Source organism: Amblyomma americanum, chromosome 5 (genome assembly GCF_052857255.1).
Source record: "Amblyomma americanum isolate KBUSLIRL-KWMA chromosome 5, ASM5285725v1, whole genome shotgun sequence".
Lineage (NCBI taxonomy): Eukaryota > Metazoa > Arthropoda > Arachnida > Ixodida > Ixodidae > Amblyomma > Amblyomma americanum.
Genome location: NC_135501.1, coordinates 106,021,799 through 106,040,927, shown reverse-complemented (window position 1 = coordinate 106,040,927; position 19,129 = coordinate 106,021,799). Strand labels below are relative to the sequence as shown.

Here is a 19,129-nt window from a genome sequence, read left to right as displayed (position 1 = left end):
AGCTAAACCACAGCCATTTTTTTTTTCATTTCACGCGGCGTTTAGTTTTTCCTGGGTCGAAAATTGATGGTTCGATAATACCTTTTGCTCGAAAGGTTTTTCTTGGGCCACCTGCCGTTCTTTGTCTTCGCTCTTATTTCCCGTTTATTCTTAGTATTTTTATTAGTTTTTCACAGGCTTTGAAATTTGTTAAATCCTCCGCCAAGATTGCTACAACTATAATGTTCACAACAATAGCATGAGTATGTAAGGACATGAGCAGGGTTAATTGGTTTCACATTATAATTAAATAGGCAGTGACTGGTTCATATTCAACAAAACGTGAGTCAGCAAACGACACCTACAAAGTCTTGTGTGCTGATGTCTTTTTCCAAGCGATCATTTGTAAAATAAAAAGAAAAGAAAACACAGGACCTAACAGTATGCCGACATGAGCTCATGGATTCTGTTTCCAAGCTACGCATGTCACCTTTACAAGGCTGAAGTGCAAATAACTTATGTTAGTGACATTTAGGTGGACGGTAAAGACGCGGACTAAATTAACCTTGATCCTTTAAAATCAATTTCCGACATATTTGACAGTGCAACCATGAGGACTAAAATCTATCTATATAAATATATTTATTACATGACAGAAAATTTGCGCGTGTGGAAGAAAAAAAATGTGTGTGTCTCAGCAATTATGCTGTGTTTACTATAGCGATGGAAAGAAACGCGAACAACGCGACGCCTACACTCTCCGCGGTTCGAATTTCTTTTAATGGCGCTTTTACCTGGGTGGTAAAAAATGACCTTAGATGTGTCCTAGAATGCATCACGGAAGAATCTAGCGTACTTCTGCTACCACCGAAGTAAAAGCGCGATGAAAAGAAATACGAATAACGAAGTGCCTAGGCTTTGCTTTGTTCGCATTTCTTTCCATCGCCCCTGTACAAAACAAAACCATTACATCACGTGCTCGAAAAGCTGCCCCTACATGGAAATGCACCGCAAAAAACGAACAGAAAGCTCAATCAGGTCGTGCGGAATGCTTGTCGAGGCCATAGTAATTCTATGCTTCACGTCATCAAGGCTGGATGGCTGCGTCGTATAAACCTTATTCTTCAGGTATCCCAAGAGAAAAAAGTCCAGGGGAGACAAGTCTGGTGACATCGGAAGCCAAGCAGAAGGTCCACCGCGCTCAATCCACTGCTTGTGAAAGTTCCGGTCCAAAACGTCCATAGCACGAGAGAATGAGTGTGGTGGAGCCCTGTCATGCTGAAACCACATCAAATTCAGCACGTTAAGCTGAAGTTGTGAGGCGAAGTTCATGACCACATTATCTAGGATGCGCTCGGTGTGGTTCCTGCCGGTGAGGTTCCCGTCAATAAAGTAGTGGCCTACAATGCACCCTTGAAGTATCCCGCACAACACATTTGCAGACCACCGAACCTGATGCTTGTCCTCGCACCCAATGTGGGTTGGCGGTTGACCAATAATGGGCGTTGTGCAGATTTACCGTGGAATCTCTGAAGTGCGCTTCATCTGTCCACACCACATTGTCTGAAAGTTCAGGGCGCTCCTCGCATTTGATTAGCCACCAGTTACAGAGATCGAGCAGGCGCAGAAAATGAGACCCTCCCAGTGCTTAGTGCATGTATCCTTGTACGGATAAATGTTGTGCTTTTTGAGAACTCTCTAAACATAAGAGAAACTGCATCCCAATGCTTTGGTGATTTCTCTCACACTGGCCTGTGTGTTCACATAGGCCAAGACGACAGTTTAAAAATCTTCGCTCAAAACTGAGCCACTTCTTTGACGTTCACGGTGCATCGACCCGGTTCTCGCAAAACGACTGAAGACTCTTGTGAAGGTGCAGCGAGAGGGCGCACGACAGCCAGGATGCGCATCTTCCTACAAGATAGATAGATAGATAAAGAGGAGGAGAGAAAGGCAGGGATGTTAACCAGAAAGGGGTTCCGGTTTGCTACCCTGCACTGGGGAAGAGGAATTAGGGTACTAAAGGGAGGAAGAGAGAAGGGGAAAAAGACATAACACACACACACGCACAACGCTGTCACAATTTGTCACTCAATCCAGTCGCTCTTAAGTAGGCAAAGAGTGCCTTGTATGCCTTGAGGGCAGTCGACAGCTGTGGCCACGGACCGAGGATCTTTTGCTCTGTTAATGGACGAGGATCGAGGCGGTCCAGGGCACAACTCAGTGCATGTCTTGCACTCGCAAATGCAGGGCACTCACAGTGAATATGAGCGAGGGTCTCCTCACAACCACAGCTTTCACAGGCAGGATCTTCGTACAACCATGCCGCTAAAGTGGCATTCTTCTGTGCGCGCACGTACGCGGTAGCAATGTCAACCATCTCAGTGGTCGAAAAGTGGCCTCCAACAGTTGCGGCCATGTCAGCGCTCAACTGACGCCAAGACAGTCTGCTTACAAGGTGATCACTACAAGAAATTTGTTTACCCCCCCCTTCTCCGCTGCTTTCATTCTTGTTTTATTTCTGAATACTTTGCGCCGCTTTATGCTGCGTTGCATGTGCTGCCGGCGTTCCTTGGTTATCTCTCGGCTTGCATCAGTAAAGCACATGCTCGCCGCCGGTGCCGTCGGAGCACCTTATCATTTTATTGCGGAGCAATACTACTTTAGGTCACACTTCAGCCCGTTCCGTGGCGAGGCGGTGGTAGGCACCATTGACCTTATGGCGTGACCATTTCTGCGTGACGTCACACCACGTGACCTAGAGTGACGTCACACCAACTGTGTAAAAACGGGGCCCCATCTCACGCCGTCGCGAGGCGAGGCGGTAGCCACCAACGGCGGCCTAACTCCCGCTCCTCTCACCAGGGGCGCTACGGTCGGTGTGACGTCACACTAGCTGTGTAAAAACGGGGCCCCATCTCACGCCGTCGCGAGGCGAGGCGGTAGCCACCAACGGCGGCCTAACTCCCGCTCCTCTCACCGGGGGCGCTACGGTCAGAGTGACGTCACACCAGCTGTGTAAAACAGCTCCGCTCCTCTCGCCGAAGCAGTCATACAGCCAGAATACAGCAGAATGCAAAGAGGAAGCATCAGCGAGCTACGGAGACTGAAGAAGAACTAGAAGAACGGCTTTCTAAGCGGCGTGCCCAGTATGCAACTCGGCGACAACGTGCAACCTCCTGTGTGGAAACAGCAGAAGCAAAGGAAGAAATTATGAGTTTGCCCGACAGTGAGTCTCCTTCTACTAGTTCAAAACGCTGGAACGCGACTAAACGGCAGAGGCGTGTCCAAGAAACCCCGGAACAGCGGCAGCAGCGACTCGAGAAGGAACGTGCGTTGATGTGCAATGCATGCAAGAATAGCCTTAAAGAGGAAAAGATTCCTTTGTACAGTGTTTCTAATGGCTATAGATACCCGCCGATGCCAGAAGGGCTACCGCGTTTGAACCCATGCTCGATTACTACTACATCAATACTATTGCTTCGCAATCACCAGGCTTAACCAAGCTAAGCCACGGCAGATTTTTTTATCGGTGCAGCGCCAGCAGACGCGCGCATTGTCACGGTGTTCCAACCTGGGCGGGACAGTAAAGACCACGTGATAAAGTGACGCGAATTGATTGACGTCGCTTTTATCCCTGCCGCCAGCGCGCGGTTTTCGAACGGTGCCAGAAATGGCTCAAGGTAGTTGAACCACAGCGGTGAGGGTAATAGCGTTATCGAAATTCTAAAAGCTGATATGATGATTACTAACGGCCGCCTATCGGCAATAATTAAAAAGTTAATGACTAGAATTTAATTAAAAACCTTGCTAGTTAAGATGATACGCCTGTCTTCTGACGTCCACCAACACTGATATTACTATGCCGCAAAAAGCTTCTTTTTACCTCAAATAACATATTTTAAAAATTTACTGATCACCTTCCCTGAAACACCTGGGTATATGGCGTACAGCCATATACATACCAAAAGAACATAGAAAACCTTGGGGCCTGCTGAAGGAGCGCAAGGATTTTATTGGCCAGCCCGTGGAGTTTGAAGCTTACCGAAGTTGATGAAATTGTAAACAGAAGTCGTGAGTGTGGCATTTTGACGTCATCTAAAAAGATCAAAGATTATAGTTTTGTTTTAAGCAAAAACTCCGGAAGAATTTTTCAACCATGTCGTTCGAGATTCAAGGAGATAGTGTGCGCGTAAACAAATCCGGTACCAATGAGAAACTTCAGGAGCCGGTTTGTACGAAGTAGAGAATGCTTTTATTCACAAATATGGAACTTTAGTTTGTGAGTGCAAAATACATGGAATGAACAGTATGTTCCGATATCCTTCCAGAAGTATAAAATACGTATTGCTCGTTAGAGCACATGTTTAGGCTGCTGTGTTGACTTATGGGAAGACACACACATACATATGATATTCTCCAACATACATGAGATGTCCTCTTAAAGTGCAATTCATATCTTCAGAATGTGGCTCAAATCTCTTTTACCACATTCAGATTCAAATAGTTTCTTCTATCTAGTAGCTTGGATCAGTGGTTTTTGATTAGCCTTGATAAACATACTTACATCCCACTGCCTGCACTTCATTTCCCGTCGCATACTGGTATTTTCTTTTGAAACTCTTCATATTACTTTAGGTTTCTTCGTAATTCAGAGACAGAAAATAAAAAATCCTGTATAGGTCACGAAGCGTTTTTTCTCTTTTATACTTTTCAGCCACAAGTGCTTCCCGAAGTAGCCTCGGCGGCATTGAAGTGGATCGCTGTTGGCTACGCTATGGCCAGTTTTATAAGCGTCAACAATGGGACTGCACCGAGGGGCCCAAGTACACGGTCCTTCACGCTTCTAGATGTTGCCTACGGGGTATGCGCCCTCTCATTTCTGCTGAGCACTTTGACGCTATGACTAGCGCATTGTTCGGTTGAAGTCTGTGAGCTCCCTGAAGAGCACAGCCCCACCTCTCATATTCTGAGTGTGTCGCTCTAGCGGGGCAAAAATGGTCTAAATAACAAACGTTGTATTAAGGCCTAACTTTCGGCATTTCCAGTTTGAAAAGGTCTAACACTGGGCGGCCATTTTCCTTGTTCTTTTTCTATTGCGGGCAGATTAAATATATTTGAATCAAATACAACTTGTGAAGTTTCGTGGATTTAAATGACATAAATGTTAGCGTTTCAGCGCTTTGACTCATTCTGTCTCGAATACGAAGTTTTTTTTTAAGTACGGCTCGTGTGGTGGCCGATGGAAGGTAGAAAATAAAAAAAGGACACCAGCTCGCTGATATTCTCTTCAGTTACATATTAAAGCTGTGAAATGAGCAAAATAGAGTGCTGTTCGTACACGCTCAAGGCGAAAATGTGCCTTTGTTTCTACACAAGGTTGGAAAAAGCATTGCAGTAATTTTCTGTCAAGATGAACATTAGAGAGACAAAAACTGTAGTGCTCTAGTTTCTTCTGTACACACCCCGTGTCCCCACTAAATGTAGCCTACGTTGAAATGTATGGGGCAGCCATATTGTTTACCGCTGTATTTAGTAAGTCAGAGTGTTTTTTACGGTTTCTTTAATTTATTATAGTTGCATTCAAATTATTAACATCTGATGAATTCCGCTTCTAGTGAATAATGCAATGCCAAATTTTAGTGTGTCGAAAAAACATTCAGTTTGTTTTTCCATGTGTACGGTAGACTAGATTTTGCGCGTTAAAAATAATTCCCGCAACTAAAAGAAAAACTGCGTGACAATCCCCTTGCACGCCGCGACAGCAGTGTTCTCAAACGTGCTGCGCGCTCAAACGTGAGCGCTCTGCAAAATTGTAAGAGGCTTCTAACTGGTCGCTTTGAGCCCAGAAAACAGTGGGCGCTAAGTTTCACGTTTGCGCTGTGCAGGTCGAAGCACTAAACAACCTTTCAGTTGTCGACTGGCGCATTGGGACTCTGGCGCTACGCATCCGGCGTCTTTGCATACTGACGCCGTGCTTAGCTCCCGAGGTTGATTTCTCGACACCTCGGGAAACGAAATACCCGACTGACGGCTAGGGAGGCTGCTTAGTGTTTCTCTCTGCATATCGGTGCTGCGAACAACCACGCCTGTGGCTTTCCGTTGTGAAAGCGGCCCGGTCAAATGTGTTTCTTTGATTTTTGCGGCCGGCAGGCACGTCGTTGCTTTTGCGCTGCACTATTGGTAGCGCCATCGAACTCAGCTATGTTCATGTATTTCACGTTTAATATTTTTTTTTTGCTACAGAATGTTTTTTGGCATAAAATAGCTATGTCTTCGTCAGAACGGAGCAAAAGTTCTGCCTGTCCGCGCTAATACAAAAGGGTATATCAAGCCGATCGGCCGTCCAGTAAATCCACACACAAAATTTGGCAGCCGTAATTCCAATTGGTCTTACCTTATGAGTTTTCTCCGTGCTCTGTGCTACGGGTGTATCGGCCTACGTAAATATTCAACATAGTTTTATGGCATATATTTAGGTGAATACATGGATGGCAGAATGCGTATTTCAATTAAAGTTACAAGAAATCTCATCTGCACGAGAGACTTGGGAGCTCTTTGGGCGCTGGGAACAGAAATCTGCATTAGACAAACCGACAAACTTGGGAGGCTGCTCAGAGCGTTCCTACTTTTTCACACTTTCAGATTCAGATTGAGATAATTTATTTCCTTTCAGTTGAAAGTGGAAGACGAGGCAAAAGGCATAGAGCCTGACAAGGCCTCGTCTCCCATTTGTTGTTCGGAGTTGATGATAAGCTGACTAGGTGCAATCACATTGAGTGCTGGTTGGCTTCCAATGCCACTTCGGCTGCAGGAGTAATACATTTTTTAAGAATATCCTAAAAGGCAAATGTGCAATATAATGTACGCGGGTTCAACGAAGATATAAAGATACACACCGGATTCCCGTAAGAAGTCCAGCAAAGTCTGGTGGTAGGGCCTGAAGGCCAAATCTTCTACATTCAGTAGCTGATCTGGGCGCTGTTCGCCTCAGGTGCATCACGTACTGCATCAGAGCAGGTGCTCTTGCCGGAGGACATGCACGAAGGGGCAGGGGTAGAGCAGGGGTTTAGTGTCCACTTCGCAGACCGGAGCGGTACAGAAGAGGAGGCAGTCGCCGAAGAGGGCATGAGACTGTGCCGGGCACGATCAGGTTACCACAGCTGTTGAGGGCTACACGAATGGCAGTCTTCAAAGCAAGACCGCCAGGGAGGTTTGTACCGCGCGGTGAGAGAAGCGCTCTAGCGGCGAGCCTAAGGTTTTATTTTTCTACTAGAAGTGTTATCTCGGGAGGGATTTGGGTGAATTGAATGGGGCAAGGAGATAAGGCTTGCGACTCTCTCCATTCAGCGAGGCTTGTGCTGCGTCTGCGTTTTGTTGGATCCGTGGCACACGTACTGTGACGGATAACTGGGGAATAAAGCCTTGGATTTCCTCCACTAGAAAGTCGCAGCTTGTGGTTTCTAGAGGACAAAAAAGCGGGCAGAGGATGCATATTGTGCTCAGATTGGCCCGCAGCCTCCCCTTTGTCAAAACCCAGACAGAACAGGATGAATATGTGCAGACGGCTGTTTTTGTCAGCCTTTCAAGACAAGCAATGGTCGTGGTCACATGATCTATATTCACATTAACATCGACATACGCCATGTGTCGCCGGAGGGAGTTTTCACTCGCAGATAATATACCATTCGACACCAGACCGAACTCACTGAGGCTGTCATCGGATCATCTATGTGTACGAGTCATAAGCCGATTATCCGTAACTTGCTGGTAAAGCCAAGGGTGGTCGTGGCAGGAAAAAAAACGGCCGATGACACTGAGCCGTCAACCTTATACTTTGAAAGAGCTTCGGCTTCAGAGGTAGTATGAGAGTTCAGGCGGCGTGCTTGGTGAGGAGCAAGTGAATTGTCACGTGGATTTTCAAAAACATTTTCTGGGTTTTCTCTTTCGCATTAAAAACTCACCTAAAGCTCATATGGAAACAAAAATAGATGAATTTTTCTGGCTTTTCTTTTGTCGTGTTAAAAACTCACCCAAACGAGTACAGAAATAAAAACGAATGAAGTAGAGGCTTTTGGGACGCTCTACAATATGCATAAGAAGTTTCGCGGGAAATGGACTTGAAAAATTAGTTTCAGTTATTTGATTACTCACTTGAGACACCTGAAGGAATCCACCGCCCACCTATTATTGAGTGTATGGCGACTCTAATATACGCGGGAATGACAGTAGGGCTCCTTGATGCCATTTTGGAATTTTCAGTACCACTTCTCTCATATGAGAGGCAAGCAAAAGCATTTAGTTTAAAAAGTGACATCCCACCTGGTTCATACCCACACAAAAAAACACCATTGACCGCGTAAATATAGCGTGTTAGCTACAGGAATCGAATACATAAGAAATCCCCAATGAAAACCTCTTGCGTGTATTTCAGATATGCAACCTCGGAACCTCTTCACTCTTAGCGTGGCAAGGATGCGTCCTAGCGAAACGGATATACATGGACTCTTCTGAGCTACTACTGAGCTTGCTCAATTTTTCGCAGCTGACAGCGCTTTCTTTGGTGCTTGTAAGTTTTTACCAATATTTCTGTGGTGTCTGTGTATTGTACCAGACGCATTCACGGTAACCGCGTTCTTTGGGTTTCTAATTCGTATCGCTTTCATCCCCGGTATACACATTTGCTCTGCTAGTGGAGTACAGGGCTTTCTAGAACGACTCAAAAGAATAACCAAAACTACAGGGACGCATGAAGAAACGTTTGGAGTGCACTGAGGACCACGTCAAGGCTGCGCGCAAACTTTGGCAATACATGCTGGCCCTCTTCCTGATACTTTCGGCTTGTGGTATTTTTCTTTGTGCTCTCGTGCCCTGCCAGCTGTCAAAGAATAAGTTACGCACTGTTGATGAAAAAAATGGACATAGGTGTACACAGCAGCAAAAGTATTACAAAAAGGAAGTCTGCGAAATTGCTTGCTTCGTTTCATCTTTCCTCACGTGTTCACTCCTCTGTGGCGTATCATGTCAAACGCGATTTCCCACAAATCACGGGAGGCAGATCTGTCCGCGCTTGATATATTATTTAATTTGATTTGATTTATTTTCCGTCAAATCTGCAAGGGCTAGAAGAAATCATCATCATGCTTATCATCAGCCTTACTCTGTGCACTGCATGACGAAGACCTTTTTCGTATGCCTTCAAATGATCCAGCCCTGTGGCCAGTGCGCTGTAGGCCCTTCAAATTTTAGAAAGCGACGTTTAGCGCCGGTGCTTATAAAAGCTCCACTGTGTCTGTGGCTACCAACTAGTTCTGCACCAATCTCCCTGCCGCGTTGCAGATCGCCGTGGTTAATACTTCAATATACACGAGATGGCGTCAGCTGGGAGCACCTTTTTTACTCTGCGGATCGCACTTCTTTCACCTTGTGGGCGTGACCACGGATCTTCTCCTTGTAACAGGCCAAACTGTGAGTATTCAAACATCGCCTTCGTTGAAGAAGAGGGCGTTCGCTGCAGAAGAGCGCAAAGTGCTTGTCTGAAGTGAAATGCAGGTTTGGTACCATCGGGATGAGTGCGCGCCCGACGGGGAGACCTGAGAAAGGGTGCAGCGAAGAAGAAAGAATGAAAGCTATTTTTACAATTTTAGAACATTAAAAACTGCGCAGGAGACGACACACTGAGAGGGATAAGAAATCCGAGCGCGAACGTTCAAATGAGGTTCGCTTACGAACCCACGGCATTGATAATCATCACAAACTACACGTGTGCACAACAAACATTCAAGATGGTTAAGCTTACTACTAAAATCACCGAAGGGAGCAGAGAAACTTCAACTCCTTATTGCATAAACATGTTGAAGCACCACTACGGCACTTCTTAGATACGTACACCCTACTATCTGTGAGTCAAATTTCTGGTGCCCTTTGATCTTTTGCATACCCGACTTTGTCTACCTGAAGAGCGACGTGTATCCGCTATTGCAGGATTTCCAATGTTTTGGTCAATACTTCCTAACATTCCATTCCATCGACTTCCGCTCACGCAGACGCTTATATAGTTCTGCACTGACTTTCGCGCATCAAAGCGGATGCACATAAACTACGCCTATTTGGACAGTACATAATTATTTATTTGGCTGGTTTATTCTTTTACTTTTTTGTTTACCTTTGTCGGTTAATACACTGAAATGAAATAAACGGGATGGCTTGCAAGAAAATAAATATCAATGCCGAATTTTCCTGTCATCTTAATAAGATTTGTCGAGACGTTGCGAATGCATCGTAAGACGTCGAACTTCCGGCGTTCACGATTATTATATCGAAAATCCACTTTATTAGCGCGGAAAGTCTTGAACAGCGGCAATAAGCCCGTAAGAAGGGTGGGCGGGAAACCAGCCTGTCAGAGACGATCAGTTTTAGCAGTGTAGTTAAGCAGTACAATGACTTAATGAAACTTCACGAGATGTCCTCAAAGATGAAAACGCAATCGGGCTCTTTGCTAGCTTCGAGTGACAGTAGTCTTTCGTGCGGTAGAAGCAATTTTTTGACCAAGCGTCTAAGATATTTATGGGAGATTACGAACTTCCGACTAGATGTGGAACAGTTTATCCAGGTCAGACAGGACGCTCCCTTAATTTTCTCCTACGGGGTCATACGAAGTTAGAATCTGGATGCTTAGAACCATTTACCTGAACACCGGAAATCGCATGACGTCGACTGGGCAGCCACTTTTCAGGGATTCTAAGGTGGTCGGCTATGCAAAACTCCAAAGGACGCAGAAAATTTTCGCTGCCTCAGATATGGCCCGGAACAGGAACAGTGTGCGAGCGGCAATTTTATATGTTTATAAGCGCAGCTGGAATTCCTCGGTTCGACCAGGTGATCTTGGTGATGCATATGGCTATTATGTGTGTCTGTGGCGCTTCGTGTTGTTAATGTTAAAAAGGCGGTGCTGTTTCTGTAAACTCTGACTGAAAGAGCCCTCATGCGGTGTCTCCTTCACCATCATGACTCGTCTAATGCGCTTTTTTAATATTATAAAGCAAGACGCGCGAAAGAGTTATCACTGCAGGCTCGATGAGATTTATTCGCAGATCTGCTACATTAGGTTTCTAGCAGCTTAAAAACAAGAGCTTAGCAGGCATTCTGAAACTCTTGCCTTCACAGTTCGTAGTAGAGGCGCGATCTGTTGTTTACATGCAGTTCAGATACATTTTATAACTCTCCTTTCTGTCTCAAAGGTACCTTGTGATAGATAGTAGATATTCTTTTTACGCACGTAAGTCAAGATACACAAGATATTCGGGATTTCTTCTGTAATGTTTTCAGCTTTTTGCACTGAAAAAAATATGCATTTTCTACAGAGGTTATTTTCGAAGAAAAGTTCGGTTTAAACCGACTTTAAGAACACCGGTCGGGGTGTGCAAAGGGGGAAAATCAGATTTCATGAAAAAATGAAGGCCACTATTATTAATTGTGAATGGTAGAACTTTGGAATAATTTACAAGAATATACAAGCAGAATATAAAACAGCTAAGCTTGGAATCTTAAGATAAAAAACCGTGTTCCTGTCTTTACCTCTTCTCTTTGAAGCAACCGCGGTGGTTCAGTAGTTATGGCGCTTCGGCTGTTGACCCGAAAGACGCAAAATCAGACCGCGGTGGTCTTATTTCGATGGATTCAAAATTCTAGACATCCGTGTACTGTGCGATGTCAGTGCACGTTAAAGAACCCCAGGTGGTCGAAATTTCCGGAGCCCTTCACTACTGCGTCCCTCATAGCCTGAGTTGCTTTGGGACGTTAAATCCACGTAAACCAAAGCTAGGTGAAATCTCTTTTCTCTGTTTCCATGTTCCTGTTCACACTTTCTGGTAAAAGCTTCTTTAGCCTTTTGCTATTTTAAAAGATGACTTTGGCATACAATAACGGTGTGGTGAACATGACTAGCACCTGCCTTCTTTCGTTAATAGTTTGCGGTTATAGAATAATTGTAACTTCCTCCTGTTTTGTTTCAGGATGACGTGGACCTCATTCAGAGCAAGCGGTCTTTGACGACGTGGAACGCTTTGCTAGTGATCATGGTTACCGGAAGCTTTCTTTACTCGGGGCTTCAGGCAACGCCCGTAATAGAGCGTCATGGGAAACGAGTAAGTTATTCAGATCTGGCAGTCTTCTTTTCCATAACTATCGTGGTGATGTCAGTGTCAAGCTTTTGTTAATAATGATACCCTTGGAAAGTTTGTTATTTTATGGTTCTCTATACGTACTGCCCCTCTCAAGGATGCAACGAAGTGAAAACAATCCCCTATCAGTGGATAGGAAAACTTAAAAAATAACTGACAGCTCATGCGCTCGTAGCTCTGCGAAGGACCAGCACAGCCGACAAAATAAAATCCAATCTACTCGGGCTTTACGAATAGCTTCATTGGTTTCAAATCCAATAAAATGTTTTTTGTTGTGGTTGGAAAAAAATCAGAACGTGCCCATAAGCGTGTGGCAAAAAAATTTTGAAATGAAAATTTAGCAAAACTTTTTCTAATGAAACATCAGTGGAAGTGGAGTCAGTTTCAGGTCGAAAGCACTACTTTACGAGGTCAAACTGGCTCACGAAGGTTATATGAAATTTCACCTAGAGGATGACCTCGTCCAAATGATAAATAATAAATAAATGTACTGCTGCGACTGGGGTTCAAACCCACAGAAGCGCGAACAGATCAGCTTCCCTGGTGACTGCCCTAGAGCACTATGCTATCACCGCAGCCTATTACGTACTCCATCTGTTAAACTGCAATACACTCTCGTGCTGTGCATTACACAACTTCATCTTGCTCAACCAATAGAACTACGAAACTAATATTCACACTCTGTCATTGTGCGTTGGACATCCTGTTTTTTATCATTTAATGCTACTGTCATAAAGATGTCTATGCGTCGACGCCTATGACTAAGCTCTTTACGCGGCCGTCTGACTCTAGTTCTGGAAACTGCTCCTTGTGACCGTGCCTCTTGCCTCGCGGCTCCAGTAATTACTTTGCAAGAATCTTCGTCGCCGGCGCTTCCCACATCCCAATCCTCCACCCTTCACTGCTAACGAACTAATATCGCCGCCAGACGTGCCGAGGACCCAGAGAAGCCAAATCATGGGCCAACCAACCTAAATAAATGCCTTTGCATGTTGAACTCGGTTCAGCTATGTGTTAAAACCCTGCTATAGCTTTTTTTTTGCACCCACATTGAATAACTAAGCCAAAAATTCGTCACTCTACCTGATATTATAAAAACAAATTTGTCGAAGGCTTAGACTATGACATTTTAGCAACTACTTCCATTTATGTGAAATCCAGACTTTAAATCTTCTATTCGTCATAAAAATAATGGGCGTCTTAGTTTTTGCTTACAAAGCGGTGTCGGTCACATTTGTAACAACAGAAATCTTTCAAGCTAATGTAGTGAATTTGCTCGTCTTTTTTACTTGAAGTGCGACGTTTTCAGGGATGACTGTTCTCGAGAACTGAACGCGTTATATTTCAATATTACGAAGGACAAATTATGAATCTCCTTGACTTTCTCAGTGCAGCGTTTCTCACCGCTTGGATTGAAAATGTCCTTCCCTCATCACTACTGCATAAATAAACACTTCCTAAAACTAATATATTGTGTCGAATACCCCATTCTTTCCCAGTTTACTCCCGTGTAGATGATTTTAGCACGCTGACAGAATGTGCATGTGTACAAGAACATTATTCATAAAGTATAAATGAAATAAACACTTTCAAGCAATAAAAAACCTAAGCGTCAATAATAGATGAAATAAAAGCTACAAAGGGCCCACTAAGGAATAAAAAGATACCAAATGGAAGAAAGACATACAAGTAAAAGGAAGGAAACGGTAATGTCGTATTTGATCTAAAGAAGTGAATAAATGAGGTGCGAATACTCCCATATTTATCTGCAAAACACCATCATTAACAAGATTATTCCAGTAAGATAGTGTTCCAGTAAAGAAAGAACACTGATGACGATCATTTTGTGCACCGAAAGGTGTTAAAGCTTCTTCATGCCTTTGTCTGGATGGAAACGCCGCAGTGAAACAAAAAAGTTGAGTGAGTATTTTATAGACCCAACAATTCATTTCTCGAAGCATTTTATCTGGGAAAAGCATTTCATTTCGATGGCTATATAGATTAGCGCTGGCTATGAGCAGACAGCGTATGATGTTGTGTCCTTATGCGTTAATGCATCCTCTATTCCTAAAATTCCATTAAATCACTTATTTATATCAATTACCATTGTGGCATGGCGCACCGTGAAAGAGAGGCATTAATTAATGCTCACAGGACCGCACAAGATGCATGGCAGCACAAGATCAGCGCTTGCGTTGATGGCCGTGGCTTCCATCTACATTTAAGGAGTAGCAACAATGAAGGATATCAAGCAAATAACACTTGATAGTAAACCAGCATGTTCCAAATATTTTGATTCTATTTTGATCTCTGTTTCATTGAACGATTTCCCCCATTAGGCTACAAACATCTTGAAAAAAAAACAGTACGGTCAGTCACAAATAGGCACGAGGGCTGGCTACTCAAGCTCCTTTAGCAAGGCTGCAACAGAGGCTGCGGAACGTGTATATGTGTAATGTGTTAAAGCAAGGAACTACACGGAGGATGAACGCTGTCAAGGACCAAATCTTTTTCTACGAAATAAATCTGCGCGCACCTATGGCGTTACCAAAGTTATGGTTGCAGCATTGCCCAGTTGGTAACCTGGGAGAATAGTTAGAGCGAACTACGGAAACTAAGCAGAGAACATAGGAGAGAGAGCTCACACGTGAAGCTGTGGCTTGCAGCTTGATGTTGGTTATGAGAAAGAAAATCGAAACACAAGATGAAACGCCCACCGCGCACAACCAACTACCGAAAAACGAAACCCTGGTTTTACTGCAGAACTTCGTCTCTCTGGGTGCCAGCCTCTGTTGTTGAAGTTTAGTAAGGGTTACTTGAATAGAGAATCAGGAAAGAAGGTTAGAAAGACGAGGAGCGCTTTTCACTCGCACTCATCAAGTTATCGCATGGCCAAAAGAGTCTTGGCTGCCATTAAGATGTTAGCGTTTCTGGCGTGCTTACAAATTCCCATGTGTTTATATGAACCAAAAAACACATTGCTACTAAGAAATAGCAATGTTAACATCGGTAAAATCGGCTGTGACATAAATAGGTGCTGAAAAATACGAGATGCATATAACCCGAATAGATTTTCCGTCGCATTTATTATCGTCACAAGTTCGGGATTGCAAAATGCAATACCAACGCCTGTCTTCAGTCTAACCTCCCCCGGAGTTCTCTCGAGTGGAACTATCTTCCTCTTGAAATTGCAGCCATTGAAAATAACCCACGTTTTCGCGATGCACTAGATAAATGTATGTTCAGGATAAGGTGAAATTTATGTTCCAAATAACATTTACTGTGTTTATTCAGTGACTTGTTTTACCTTGTGTAGGCCACTCCTCTCGATAATGTCTAAGGCTATGAGAGTACGCAAATAAATAGAGAAGTAAGTAAATATTAAATAAATAAATAAATAAATAAATAAATAAATAAATAAATAAAAACGGTGCCTTATTTTGATTTCACAATGAAATGAACAAAATGTGTTCTAGTCATGATTTTAGGATTCGTAATTTAGTGTAGGAGCAGAAAGCACAGCTAGCCCGAGATTATGAAAGCGTACAAGGTTATAAACGGAATACTGACAGCCATCCTTAGCCCCGTCTTGAAAAACATTTCCGATATCTGGAATGGCATGCGCCCTTTCATCACGTCTTTTTTCTATTCAGGTTTCAGCAGTGAGTGAGTTTTTATGCTAATCTGCTTCCCATTAAGTAGTAAACATTCAATGAGCCAGCACTTGCGCTATCTCTTTTCTGCGCGCTTTCTGTTCAGCGGCTTTGCTAATACCATGCGAATAATAACAGAATTAAAGAGAACATTGGCCCAGTATTTTAAAGTGATGGGGATTGGAGTTTGCGGGGGACAAACATATGTCAACTTTCACCAAATGCGCTGGGCGCGTGTGTTGCTGGGTAGCGTGGCAAGTGTAGTGCAGCACATGCCTTTTCTTGCAGGTTGCTGGAAGCAGAAACGAGGACACACATTCGGTTTTTCGGAGGCTCGTATGCACAGCTGTTTTGAGGTAAGGTATCGCACAACCTTATTGACTGAAATTTCTAGATACCATTTGCCTGCAAAAGTGCAAAACAGTTTTTTTTTCTAGCTACTGCAAAACTTTTAAATCGCACCCTGAAAAATACAGAGGCAGAGTAATGCTTTCGTACGCAATACAAAATGCAGGAAAGGATTAACTATGAGCAGTGTTGGTGGTGCTAAGGTTGAGTGAAAATTGTTCCCAGAAGCGTTTTTTTTGTGTGATAAACAGTGACAGACCTGGCGTCCTTTTCAAACCATTTGTTTCTTGCTGGCTTCCCTAATTCTTGCTAACGATGGGACTAATATTTGTTTGAAGAAAACTAGACATATGTTGAGCGACTGAAAAGGAAGAATTGTTCGCTATCTTTAGTGAGGTACTGCACTAATCAGGGATTACGTATACCTGCATCCCTGTCGTCATATCGTGCCACGTTTTTGAGGCACAAACTAACGCGCATCGTACTCGTCGCACTGTAGCGAAGTGCCTTTCGGGGCCGGACTGTTTGCAGTGTTCAAAATCGGAGAGTATACCACGTCTTCCAGGATTGTTCGGATGCGGTGTTCTACAGGAAGGTTTTTGCAGAGAAGATGAAAAAAAGACGTTTTGACGCCACGCACGCGTGGTTAGGTGCCCTACAAATGGAAATAATGTTCTTCTCTGTGACCTGAGCCTGTCGTTAGGCCTTCAAAAAGCTAAAGAAGCAGGATACCTCTCAGACACGATGAATGAGATTCAAGGCCGGTACGTAATTAGATTAATGATAATATATGTAGACTATGAAAACCTTCAAGCTGTCGGCGATGATGCCTTCAGTCTGATAGACCAGACTGAAAATCTATTAGACGTGGTTTTCAACCAAGGTGCATGAAGACCAGAATCAAAGTTAATTAGCAGGAAGTTTGCTTCGGTTTGGTTTGGTTTCTGGGCGTTTAACTCTCCAAAGTGACTCAGGCTATGAGGGATGCCGTAGTTAAAGGCTCTAGAAATTTCGACCACCTTGGGTTCTTTAAAGTGCGCTGACATCGCCAAGTACACGGACCTTTAGAATTTCGCCTTCATCGAAATGTAGCCATCGCGGCCGGGATTGAACCCGCGTCTTTCGGGTCAGCAGCCGAGCACCATAACCACTGGGCCACCACGGCATCTAGCGAAAAGTTAATTAGCAGAGTTTAATGAAGTCCGCCAATGCGATAGCAATGGTCTTGAAGAAACCATCATCTAAATTGAAAAATATTACTTTTGAAATTTACCTTGTCTACCGACGAACATCCTTTACCATAAGTCAAACTTCCAGGCAATATAACTTTCACCGAATGTTGTTTTTAGTTAATGCGCTCATGGTGTAATCAGGGCGAATATGCAGTCTGCTTCATTTCTGCTTTGACATCATATCTTTCATCTCGAGTTTTGTGGCAAGAAATACGCAGAGGAATTCTTCTGCCTCACTGCTGATCATTGGAGGAGCCGTTAAATCAATTAATGAATTGTTTATTGAGAGAAGAAGGTCCGATCCTGTTTGTTGATGGAGTTGGTTTGGTAAGGAAGAGAAAGAGGTGTATGGAATGAGGAGTAGGCCTTCGACGGTCCAGCCACACCGTACGCTGCTCTATATCGGTCATTTAGCATACATGCCGATTTCTTCCCAGATACCGTTAGATCTTGCATTGCTGAATCCGAGAAATATCTCGCCATCCGTAGAAACGCCATTCTTGCCGACTTGTTCCTTGCGTTCCTACTGGAGATGCGAACAGTGCCATACTATGAGCCGCAAAATAAAGGAACTATTCTATGACAGGACGAACCACACGTATTGAGAAACGAATGAAACCACTACTGAAACACTTTTGTTTTCAGGCACATCTGGAACGCCGCATTTCGTGCCAAGGTAATTCGGGATGAGATGCCCGTCCTTTGCAAAGCAATGCTTGCTCGCACCCAGATGAACGCCCTGGACAAGTTGCAACGAAAGTATGTATTTGTTATCGCTTTAGGGAGAAGACAAATTTTGTCTGACGAATTACATGCTGTATGATATCACAACAAACCGTATGTCCGAATGTCAACCTGCGTCGGTCAAAGCTACTCTTTCCAAAATTTGTATCTTGTCCCACAAGAACGCTTTCTAGTAAGGAGACCAAAAGAAAACAAGAACGATTTCAGCAGAAGTGCTAGTTTAGCGCTTTATTCGCTTTTTATGCTGAGGAGAACGCTCACGTGGAGTTCTTGAGAAGGAATGGTTTAAGGTTCTTTCGCAGCCCGCCGTGCAACTTCCAGCGTTCAGTAGTTCTCGACAATATTGTTTATAAAAGGCACGTGTTCTTTTTTAGTGCTAGCGGTCATAGCCCTGCTCCCTTGATTTTGCGTTGTCGTCGCTATGCCCTCTTCTCCTGTTTCATTCCATGGGACGGGGGGGGGGGGGGGGGAGAAGAAAGAGAAATGGGAGGAAAAGTAGAGGGGAGAAGAGGAAGGTAGGTCGACGAGGGAGCGTAAGTCATGTGGCCGTGCGCTGGATGAGCGGTTGCGCGCGCACACACGTGTTTGATGAATACGTGGCCCTTGTTACCATCTGGAGGCGTGATCCGGTGGCACTTACTGCGATTACCAGCTGTGCTTGAGCACCTGTGCGGTAATGGCCGCCGAGGTGATCACAGAACCGCCAGTGACGACGTGGTACTTTAGACGCTTTCACCAGAGAGCTCGGATGCAGCCCAGGTGGAGTTTCGTGTTCTGAACGTTGCATGTGCGCAGGAGGCTATAGACACAAAACGGACGGTGTGCTTGTAGCTTTGGCCACAATTTTTTGTAACTTTTTGCCGTGAAAAAAATTAATGGTCGTCTGTCGATAAGAAAGAAGAACGCGGTTTGTGACGCTTCATGAAAGGCCTAAGCTTTGAGAAGCTTATTTTTAATAGTATGCCGCTAAAAAAGTGGTTTTTGTATAGTT

General features: G+C 44.1%; 1 protein-coding gene across 1 annotated transcript in view; it reads left to right on the top strand.

Moving 5' to 3' along the window:
• The first annotated feature begins 16,906 nt into the window (after positions 1–16,906).
• Positions 16,907–19,129, top strand: part of LOC144134085 (multidrug resistance-associated protein 1-like) — a 54,165-nt gene continuing 51,942 nt past the window's right edge. The window contains exons 1-2 of the mRNA XM_077667071.1: positions 16,907–16,926; positions 18,040–18,153. Coding sequence (XP_077523197.1) covers positions 16,907–16,926; positions 18,040–18,153 — 134 coding nt within the window. The remainder of the gene's footprint in view (positions 16,927–18,039; positions 18,154–19,129) is intronic.